Genomic DNA, 12247 nt, shown 5'->3' with positions numbered 1-12247 from the left:
ACTAAAATTAGTGATATTACTTTAACAAAGTATACGAACCTAAATATGGGATAGACAACTTATGGAGCTCAGTTCATTCTTCCTAGGAAAAGTGTAGTGAGGAAAGAAGTGATTATTGAGGTTATAAAGACATATACATGAGGGTTATGGATCTACTTTTTCTACCCATTTTGTATAGCAATAAGCTTAAAAGAACTAACTAAAACTACTTCAAGGGCATGAGAACTGAAGTAAAATAGTGAGAAAAATTTTGTACTGGGAGGGAATAACAGGACTTTCCATCTGATAAATAGATGGTCAGATTTGGCTAAAGGAAAAAAAATAGCAAGATGATTTGTGATAAGGTTTTCCTTCCTTTTCTATGTATGTATCCATGTTTTAAAGTTACTAGCAGTTTCATACTAACCAAATGTATGTTACACAGGAATATGAATATCTGAAAATACTTGGCCACACAAGTGTTGAAAGACCAACACTACCAATAAGAAAAAAAAAAACAATTGATAATGGGTAGGCAGAGAAGCTTTTGCAGGTAGCAATAAGACATCTAAAATACTTCTGTATTCCTTCCTCTTTACTGAGCTATCCAAAAGCCATTTCAGGAATTGAATTTCATTCCAATGGACTTGTAAAAAGTGGCAGAGAGGAAACTCAAATGTGAGACTGACAGTGCTCCATTTAATGAACTTTACTCTTATAATATCTATAGGATGTGGCTTCTGAGAGCTAGGGCCTTGTGGAAGGTTCTGCTCAGGGCATTCTTCACCTCATTATTTCTCAGGCTGTAGATGATGGGGTTCAACATGGGAGTCACAACAGTGTAGGACAATGATAACAATTTCTTGCTCTCAGGAGAATTATTTGATTTGGGCCGGAAGTAGGTGAGGCTTGAAGATACATAGAAAAGGGAGACAACAAGGAGGTGGGAGGAGCAGGTAGAGAAGGCTTTGTGCTTCCCTTTAGCTGATGGAATCTTGAGGATGGCAGCAGCAATGCGAGTGTAGGAACATAAGATCAGCAAGCAGGGAATCATGACGACCAGAATGGTCCCCACAATGGCATAGATCTCAAACCGTGCTGTGTCTGCACAGACCAGCCTCAGCACAGGTGGGCTGTCACAGAAGAAGTGGTTCACCTTGTTGGTGGCACAGAATGGGAAGCTGAAGAGCCACGTGGTCTGGACGGTAGCCACAGGAAAGCCTGGAAACCAGGAGGCAGCAGCCAGTTTGGCACGTGTCCTTTGGTTCATGAGGATTGGGTAGTGCAAGGGACTGCAGATGGCTACATAGCGATCATATGCCATGGTGGCCAGAAGGAAGCATTCAGCCACCCCAAAAAAGAAGAAGAAATACATCTGAGCGGCACAGCCAGTGAAGGAGATGGTTGTGTCCTGGGCAATGAGGGTCCCCAGCATTTTGGGCACAATGACTAGGTTGAAGCCAATCTCCAAGAAGGACAAGTTTCTGAGGAAAAAGTACATGGGACTGTGCAGCATGGGGTCAGCCAAGGTCACCAGAATGATGAGGCTGTTTCCCATGAGAGTGACCAAGTAGATGGTTAGAAATGTCAGGAAGAGCAGTGACTGTATTTCGGTAGGTAAGGAAGAGAAGCTCAGGAGGATAAACTCACTTACTCTTGTCCAGTTTTCTGCCGTCATGGATGTAGGCATAAATTCCCAGTGTGGTCACGAAGAGAAATTGTTGATTGGGAGATTCTGCATTTGTTTTTCAAATTCCCCCTTAGTTTCAGGAAAAGGAAGATCAGGTTCTGTTGGAAGAGGAAGGGTAATTGCTAAGAATAAAGACACTAAGCTTAAGAAGGACCTATATCAGTTTCTGAAAGAGTTGATATGTTCCTATTTGTACATTAACATATTTAGAAAGGTCAAGCGATGTCAGACTCATGAATCTCTGAAGGAGCCACCAAGGAATACATTTTAGGAGACAATGGTGTTCCTTAAAACTTCTAAACCTTTGAGAAACCTATCCAATGTTCATGATCTCACTGAAGAACATATAAATGTGAAATTATAAAATCTCTAGAAATGTAATTACAATGGAAAGTAAGGCAAGTAATTATTTTTCTAGTCTTAATAAATCTTTCTTGCCTGGGTAGAATTTGAGAGGTAAGTGAAAGGCTAACATGTATTGACAACAGATTACATGTATATCTTTTTCTTGTTATTACTCTATTCTTTACATGAAAACATTATCTCAGAGAAGTTAAGAAACAACAATTAGATGGCAGATCTTGAATCCAACCCACATCCAAATTTTGAATTCCAAATATCTTTTGATTTCTACTAAACTCTGTTTTGCTTTGTTGGATTCTTATACCTTGATCTGAGGACTAAATGCTTGAGATCTAGGGAAATAAATGGAATTTTCTGAAAAATCACAGTGAAGACAGAGGGGAAGAAAATCAAGAGGACCAACATCATTAACATTAAGATTCAAATTTTAAGTTGAGTATCAAGAATCTCCTCTTATTATCTTGGTAATCTAAAATTTAAAAAGTCTAATAGAGAAATAGTGGGATAAAGTTGGCAAATGAAATTGGTTCAGAGTCTGGGATAAATGAAAAAGGAATTAGGGTGAGGGAACTATCATAAGAAACACTCAAAATTTAATAAATAAAAACATTATTAGAAACAGTAGAAAACAGAAGTGACACACAGTGAAAAACAAATAAGGATCTGGTCAGTGTTTTGGATATTTTCCATTAATATGCTTTTATTCCATGCTAAAGAATTTGGACTTTATTCTCTAGAGAACAAAATTAGCCCAGATATTCAAAACAGTGGAATCATATTTTCAAATACACCATGAAGAAAGACCACTCTGGCATTGTTGTGAGATTATGTGGTAGAGTATGGAAGTAAGGAGGGATAAAAAGTTGTATGCCTGGGGTCAAGGACAGCAGGTGAAATGTGCATCATTGCTATTAGTTTTCAATAATAATTTATTTTCAAGCAGCACATAATCTTAACAAAGAGAGGCTAAATATTATTCAGTGACTAATTTGTATTTCAAGGTTATATTCAAAATTCTAAACCATTTGAATCTAATATTTCTTAGAAAGACATAATGTCTACAGTTTTGTTCCCATCGTCAGAAACACTAAATATTTTTTTAGAAATACTAAATATGATTTAAAAGATAATAAAAGGATCATTGATGCAGCAGAGACTCTCAACTAGAAACTCTCTTATAATGCTGAAAGACAAGCTAGTTCTTTCAGATTAAGTAAACAGAAGTCATGTGGGATATGAAGGCACAACATTTCACATTAATGAGATAAATCCAAGGCATCATAGCAGTTGTTATCCTTCCCGAAAGAGTCTGGAAGAAACTAGATAGGCATCAAATTGTCTCTATTGCTTACTTTTAATAAATCTCATAAAATATTAAATACTGAATGAGTAGCCCTAAAATTAATCTTAAACTCAAAAAAGAGCACCAAAGCGGAAAATCATGATTACAGAATTAAAAGGCTGTGCGTCACAGTGATAAAGACTTAAAAAAACGGAATTAGCAGATTAAGGTGCAAGTTTGAGAAATCATAGCAAATTATGAAAAGATTGAAATTATGAGAAATTATGAAGTAAAATAAAGGAAATGAAAAATCTACCTAATAGGCAAACCTAAATAATAGAACAAAGAAAAGGGCAAGAAAACATTTGAAGAAGTAACAAGGGAAGAAAAAACATCTCTGAGCTAAGGGAAGACCTGACTTGTTGAACTGAGAAAATCCCTAAGTAAAAAACAATAAATTATAAAATATTCCTAGAACACATGACTTTATGTTAGTGGAATTTTCTTTTAATTTTGGAAATAGTGAAAAATTCTGCTTAGTAACCAGACTGGAAAAATGATTTAAATATCCCAAAGAAGATAAAAAAAAATGTCCCTATAATTCACAACTGAGCCCCCACCCCCACCCCCCAAAAAAAAAGAAAAAAAGAAAGAAAAGAAAAAGGTTCACCATCATTCCCCTTTAATGAAATGCATATATACACATCAATATCACAATGATATATCGCTATACATATATTAGAATGGGTAAAACAAAATAGTAACAGCATTAAGTGCTGGGAAGATTTGAGCAACTGGATCATTCATACATTGCAGTTAGAAGTGTATATGGTTACAACCACTCTAGAAAACTTTTGCAGTTCTTTAAGGATCATATTCACATTAATAAATTATAAAAATACAAAGGGAATATTTTTGTGGTAAAATAAAAGATCCAACCTGGGGGGAAAAGAGCTGCACCCTGAGTCTGTCCTGAGCTGAGAGAGTTATATTCAATTTTCAATAAACAGATAGTCCTACAGTTATTTAAACTTCTTCTAAATGAAGAGACCAATGTTTATTTTGTAATTATGATAATAACAAATACTTTAATTCAAAATTTGAAAAACACATGTAAAAATCTCCTTGGGTCAATCTTCCTAATTAATATAGATGTAAAATTTTGAAAAAAAATTCATTTACTTATCTCAATCCAATCTATATTTTAATAACACATTATGCTAAGGTAGAATTTGTTTCAAGGATAAAAATGTAGTTCAAAATTCAGTAATCCTCAAGTGGAATTTATCCCACCAAAATTTATCCCACCAAAAATTCAATTAAAAAAGTTATCCTCAGTAGGTAAATGTTGTGTTACATAGGAAAATATGTAACACAAAATTTATCTGATTTAAAAATATATCAAATAAATTTACAGTCAACCAGTTAAGACAATTTCCTTAAGACAACCTGAATATCTATATAGAAATAATAGCCAACATTATACTTATAAGTAAAACATTAGAACAGAAGTTCCTATGTTTGGCTTATGTAATCTTTCAAGAAGCTGACAAAAACTATGGAAATTCTCTCCTTTGAAAGTTTTATGTATCTTTATATCTATCTACACATCCATACCTATATTGAATCCCTACATAAAAATACTTCACTTTGGGGTGGAAATTTAGATCTTTTGAAGCCCCTGGTTAAACCCACATTGGAGTTTAGAGTTACAAAACACTCTGGGAAATTGGGGAAACACAATAAGACAAGGAAACTAGATAAAGCAGAAATATTGGGAAGGAAAAATAATTTTATCATTTCAAGAAGATGAAAAGCTAGTAATATTAAGAAGTTCAATGCATTGTCCAGTTACAGAAGAGGCGTATTAAACAAGTAGTTTTCCTATATTCATGAAAAAAAAAACTAGTTAGAAAAATAGTTTTGCTGTATTGGTATCATCACACAAAATAGAATAAGCATGTCCAAAACTGACATGTTCTTATGGAATGTAGTACGCATTCTGTTAGAAGAATGTCTTGGATTGAACACAATATGCAATTGAGTTTCATTTTGTGTTTATTAAATATTACTAAAAATTGATAAGTATTTTAGTATTTTTCCAAAATCACTAAGGAAAATATAGAAGTATATGCATACAAAGATGTTAAGCCATTTTATAATATAACTTCATGGTATTTAATTATCTTCCTTATATTATCAAAAATTTTTATGTCTATGCTTTTTTCTTATGCTTTAGGGAGACAATTTATATACAGTGAAGCCCAAAAGCAGGGTATATATAAAAGGAATTCAAGAAGCAGCTAAAGGGCAACATGAGAGGAAAATAAATATTCCAATATTATCTTAATATGCCAAAATGTATTCAATATGAATAATGATTTTAATATAAGTGAATATATAGTTGAATTTGAAGAAAATTTATTTTATTTAAATATTTAAAATTACTTTCTAATGTTAGCTTCAGCATTGCAAAATTCTTTCTCAGCTTTTACTCTAAAGCAAAATCCATAAAAAAAGATTAATTGATTTGATTATATAAAAGTTAAATAAATTTGAGAATTAAAAATCTAAAATAGAAATTAAAGTGTAAACTACAAATGGAGATAATACCTGCAAGTTAATATCAAAAGATTCTTATAAATTACCCAAGAGAAAATTAAGTAAAGTTATAATCATTCAGTTCATAAATCGAAATCAAATGGCTAAAAAGTATTTTAAAAATTTTAAAATTGTCAGAAAGCAACCATAATTTTTAAAAAGGAGGTTAGTTTTTCCTCTATATTTAAAGACATGATTATACATATTTTGAGTTAAAGTGAAAGAACATAACTATTTAAACACTGTAGTTCCAAATAATAGGTGGATTTCACAGTATATTGCCAGAGACTCTTTGAACTAGCAATCCTCACATCTATAATTTTAGATTAAGATTATGTGCAAATTTTAGCTACCAGAATGCTCCTCTCCGTTTATTCATAAGAAAGTAATTGAATGGGCTGGGGATGTGGCTCAAGCGGTAGCGCGTTTGCCTGCCATGCGTGCGGCCTGGGTTCGATCCTCAGCACCACATACAAACAAAAGATGTTGTGTCCACTGAAAACTAAAAAAAATAAATAAATAAATTTAAAAAAAAGAAAGTAATTGAAGTGAATATATAATAAAGGACAACATAAACATGTAGCAGATTGGTTAAATAAATTGTGTTATATCTGTACTATGAAATAACATACAAATTTTTTTTTCTTTTCAGTACCCGGGAATGAACCCAGGGGTGCTTAACCCATGAGTCACATCCCCAAACCTTTTTATTGTTTTTAATTTTGAGACAGTGTTTTTCTAAGTTGCTTAGAGCCTCCCTAAGTTCTCAGTCTGGCCTTGAACTTATGATCATCCTGACTCAGACTCCCAAATTGCTGAGATTACAGGCATGCACCACCACATCTAGCATTGTACATTAATGTAAAAGTATGCTGTGGAAGAATATTAAATGCTATGAGAAAAGATCTTGTATGTTTGGCTAAATTGATAAAATATGCTACAAAATAGTATGGCTAATGTAAATATTTGTTGTAAAATTTTTATATATCTATATACACATATATGTGTACATATATATTATATATGTATATGTATACATACATACATGTTTTATACACACACAGACGCACAGCCTATAGTTAACATCTTAGTGGTGCAATTACAAGTGTTTTTTTTTCTTTGTATTTTATATTATTTGCATTATGCACAGTGGAAATACATTGGTTTTTATTTAGGAGAAAAATACTTGTATATTTTTAAAAATAAAATACTGAAAACACAAAAAAACCTACAAACAAAAGGGAAAAATAAATGACAAATTTCAGAAAACATTTGTAGTTGTGGAAACAAATAATAAAATGTGATTTTTCTACTTCATATATAAGCCATTGATATCATTTTTAAATAGATATAATCTGCCCAAAAGAAAAACAGCCAGAGGATATAACAATTTAATTCCCAAAGAAATCTAATAGCTAGTAAGCATGTGAAAATTATTTTGCTACTGATAACAATAAAATTAATTAAACATAGAGATTAAATATCTTCATCAGATTTGAAATATTTAAAAAGATAATATTCACTGCACATAAGGGATGGTGTAGTAGACAATATCTTATTTTGCTTAAGGCTGTGTAAATGAGTATAACTTCTTTGAAAATCAGTTTCTCACAACATATGAAGATAATTTAAAATTCCTACATTTTCTGAAAGAACTCCTTCGAATAAAGGAGGTACAGGCAATGATTTTTTGTGTAAGTTTCCATGCTGACTATTACAGTGATAAAGTGAAAATAATAATCAATACAGATCAATGCATGGTTCAATTATGAAGCAAGTATTCAACAAAATGCTCCCACATCATTAATCTTTGATAAATATTTAATGTTGTTGCATAGTAACTGCCATATAATACTTAATGAAAAACAAAACATAACACTGCTCACTGTGATACATTTTCAATTTTTAAAATAGATGCTATATAGAAAGACTGAAAGGATATATGCAAAAATTAAAAGTGATTTAATTCAAATGGTAAAAAGAGGGGATTTATTTTCTCATTTTTTTTTCTGGATTTCTCCATTGTCTAGAATAAGCTGTATTTGTTATATGTTAGCAATAAAAACATTCACATGAAAATGATGACCATATCAAATAAGTCTGACAAGATTTACTATGTAATAGATTTATGCTTTGTGCTTTACATTTATTGCCTCATTTCCTTCTTGCAATTCTATGATTTAAGTGCCATTGTGTGTGTGTGTGTGTGTGTGTGTGTGTGTATATACACACACATACATACATAATACCCTCCCCATATTAAAAATGAATAAACTGAAATTTAGAGTCAATATGGAACTTCACAGTTAAGAAAATTTTCAATAGTTTTGAAAATTGGGTTTCAAATGATCATAAGTTATGTCTCAAGTGTCACTTTGAGTCCATATCATATCTCCTTTCTCTACCATAATGTTGATTTTCTTACTCTTTATTGAACATACCAATTCAGTTCTGTTTCTATGCCTTTCCATGTGACATCACTTCTGCCTTCCCACACCCTACCTGACTCAAAACTTAGCTCTATATCCTTTAAGATATTTTAATTATTCAGCTATTATAATATTTGCTTCAATCTGTAGACCGCATTAGAATATTAATTGTCTTTGTTATCTCTTTTATGTGAAGTAGCCCAATGTCTGTCTAGAATAATCTATTTATATGTGTTTTGGGACAACTAATTAGATGAATAAATATATGAATTCGACAAAGTTCATTCTTTTTTTTTTTTAAAGGAGGAGAGAGAGAGAGAGAGAGAGAGAGAGAGAGAGAGAGAATTTATTTATTTACTTATTTTAGTTCTCGGCAGACACAACATCTTTGTTGGTATGTGGTGCTGAGGATCGAACCCGGGCCGCACGCATGCCAGGCGAGCGCGCTACCGCTTGAGCCACATCCCCAGCCCAAAGTTCATTCTTAATGGAGTTTTCTTTCCTCACTAGAGTTCTTATTTTCTCAGTGTCTGCCCTTCCTTTATCAGAACTCTACTTTCACTAGAAGAAGCCCCATTTCATGACAGATGTTGTGTATGGTGCTAGTGAAGAGGATTTGGGAAGGAGAGAGGAACAGAGATAAAAGGGATGGCTAGGTTTCTCTTTGGACTCCTGGAAACTACTGGGGGAAAAAGAGCTGCACCCTGTCTGTGTTGTGGGAGATATTACAGAAGCCACTATTCCACAGCTGGCCCACAGCCTCCTTGCCAGGCCGTCCAGAACTTCCCGGGGAGCATCCATTGCTAATCATTTCTCTGACTGTCCCAGGAATAGGAGCCCATTCTTCTAAGACTTTAATATCCTCTTCCTCATGAATGTTCCACCAAGGCAAATCTTCCCCAAGTTAATCAGTGGAAAATGGAGATCTGGAGGAAGTGTATGTCCTACTGAGGCTGCAGGGCCTGGACACTTCCTGACCCAGAAAAAGATATGAGAGAACTGGAAAAAAAACCTGGGTAATATCAATTTTCTTGTGGCCTCAGGTCCTGTCTTATGACGTAGAAAGGGGAAACTGAGGTCCAAGAAAGAAAGGAACTGATGAGATCTTTGCAGTGTGGACATAGGAATAGAATTAGGTGTCCCACCCAAACCTGCCCAGACCTTGCCCTGTTGAACAAATGAACCTCTAGATGGGTCACTGCTTGTTTTGGCCTTTTATAAAGAGACTTACCTGTATCCAATAGGGACATCTTCCTTCATGGGCTTTGCCTGACATTCATCTAAGAGCTCTATAACTGTTTCTTCTAGAAAATCCAGAGGAGGAAACAAGCAAATCTTACTTCTTGTCCTCACTGAGACGTTAAAGGCTGTAGCCACAGCCAGTCCACTGCGGCCTTCTGTGTCAGATGTGAGTGAGCACACTGTGGGCTGGCCTTGCTCCCAGTCCTGACTTTAGGAAAACTATTCCCAGCTGTGCCTCTTTTGTCTTTGAGGCTAGTGGAATGGCTGGAATTTGTATTTTCCCTAGGTGTTATCAGGCTCACCAGAGCTCCTCTTCCTTCCCTTCCCCATGGGGACCTGACCTTTTTTTATTAATCTATTGTCCTTTGAGAACATGATGAATTTTAGAGCCAACTAGGAAAAATTCAAGAAAGGGAAACCAAACTCTAGGTAAAGGGAAGTAGTTTTGTGTAGAGAAAATGTAGCAGTTTGAAGTCAGATTAACCTAAATTTAATCCCAACTCTGGAACACTCTGGCTTTGGTACTCAGCAAGGTGATTAAATCTTGGGGCTTCAAGTTTCCATATTGCCTAGTTAAAGATAAAAATACTTATTTTATAGGGTTGATATTATGATGAAATCAAATAACTTGTATTTATAAAACCTATCACACAGATACTAATTATTCATTCACTCAATAAACATTCATTGAGTGTCTTCTAGATATCAGTGCTCTTCTGTGAAAGGCGAGTGACTCACCCAAGATGGAGATTCAACCAAGAGATTTATTGGTGGGCTGCCAAAGGGGAAGGAGAGGCAGAGAGCAGAGAGAGGAGAGGAGGAGGGCAGAGAGAAAGAGAAAGAGAGGAGAGAAAGAAGAGGAAGATGGCAGAGGGCAGAGAGCATCTGCTTACAAGCTTCTGCTTAAGAAGGGTTGAGTAGGGGACATGGCAGATTCTGATTGGCAGGGTGACTCAGGAACAGTGAGAGGACACTGTATCCTGTGGGGATTGGTTGAAAAAACCTTCTAATTTGGTGCTCTTCAGAGAGGAGGGGGAGGGGTAAGGAATTCTGTGATGTTCTCCCAAGAGGGAAACTTAACTTCAGCAGAGAGTCTCCACACACCCAATTCTAGGCATTAGATTGTGTAAGTAAAGGAAACAAACTAACAAAGAAGCAAATAGATATTGTCCCTGCCTTCATAAAGCTTATATTTTAATAGAGTAGTCAGGTCAAGAGCCTACGACCAAGTGGTTCTTATTAAGTGTAGTTGTGATACAGCCGGTTATCTGTGACAAGTCCTGCTTTCTCACATGTTGAAGTCTGAATATTAGAGAAGCACTCAGAGGCAAGCATTATTAAAGCAGGGTTTATTTAAAAAGGGGTGAGTGGACTTCTCAAGGGAGGTATCTTGGAATCCCAAGAAGTGAGATGTTCTGCCCTTTTTGTATGTCCTAGGTCCCCTTTGTTCTTCTGCCCTCTTCCTCTTATTTTCCTCCTTCCTGTGAACATGACTAGGCCCAGGAATGCTCCGTGAGATGGCCAAAAGGTGGGAAATGAGTGGGCTAAAGGGGGAAGAGCAGGATAGAGAAGCCAAGGACACATTAACCAACAACATTATGGGAGGAGCAATTCTTGGAACAGGTTAGGCAAGTTCTTGATAATGGTGGAGGAAAGGCTCTGAAGGAATTAACATTTCAATTCTTCAGGGGACAGTCTCTAACTTCCTCAACTCACTCAAAGTTGGCCTCCTTGATCAACCTGACTCAATTTACCTAACTATACTGACTGTCTAATTCTGGCTTCAGTAGGGGAGAAAGATAACTGTAGATAAAAACATTCTCAAATACATAGACTTTACCATTGGAATTATTATTTTTAGTTATTTGGTCCTTTGCTGAGCATTGCCAAGGAAAATGTAAAAAAGAAATAATTCTTGATTCTTAGTTGTTCAGGTGACTTGAGGTTATTGGACTTTTAAATAGCTATTGAACAGTACAAGATGGAAATAAAATAGTATTAAATTATTTAATTCAGGCTTTAAAAATTATAATTGGCTTTTAAATTGTAGCACCATTTAAATTGCCAAACATTGTAGAAAATACCTTAATTTCATCAACAGGGGACAATTAAAAATTGTGAAGTTTTCATGATATACAATGAAATGCTATATAACTATTAATGTATATTAATATTCGTGTTAAAAATTAAGAACATCTAGGATCAAGACTTGTCTTTCTAATATTAATTTCCAAAATGGAATTAGTACTCTTTGGAAAATGACTAATTCTAGGACTGGAGTAGGAAATATATGAAATGAGCATGAAGCTTTTTATAGTGCAGAAAGCAAATGCTAAAAACAAAGAAAAACAATAACAACAACAACAAAACAGAAAAAAAGTTCATTAGTAGATTATGTAAAAGAGACACTGAAAGCAAATGGAAAAGCTCTCAGTAGCTAAAGCTAAATTTTGCCAACAAATTAAGTAGGATTGGATTGTAATCCAAAATATAAAATGAATACCATTTGAGTGCATATTGATGAACATATATGATTGAACAAAGACAAAAATGTAATCAACAAATCTCCTGAGGGAATTCCAAATAATTTATGTAGATTTCTCTACTCACAGGCAGTTGGAGGATAACTCCCCACCCTTTGAGTGTGGGCTCAGCATGATA

General features: G+C 34.5%; 1 protein-coding gene across 1 annotated transcript; it reads right to left on the bottom strand.

The window, feature by feature from the left end:
* Nucleotides 1–703: 703 nt before the first annotated feature.
* On the bottom strand, nucleotides 704–9710 carry LOC308636865 (olfactory receptor 10A5; the record flags this gene model as incomplete). Its single annotated transcript, XM_081272684.1, has 2 exons — nucleotides 9576–9710; nucleotides 704–1767 (listed from the first exon to the last, which is right to left on the bottom strand). Exon 2 carries the CDS (start codon nucleotides 1667–1669, stop codon nucleotides 704–706), a length of 966 nt encoding a protein of 321 aa, XP_081128810.1. The 5' UTR covers nucleotides 1670–1767; nucleotides 9576–9710.
* Between the last annotated feature and the right edge of the window lie 2537 nt (nucleotides 9711–12247).

The sequence above is a fragment of the Spermophilus citellus genome (genome assembly GCF_964194105.1).
Source record: "Spermophilus citellus genome assembly, chromosome: 2".
Lineage (NCBI taxonomy): Eukaryota > Metazoa > Chordata > Mammalia > Rodentia > Sciuridae > Spermophilus > Spermophilus citellus.
Note: the sequence above shows the minus strand (reverse complement) of the source record. Positions and strands in the feature narration are given on the sequence as shown.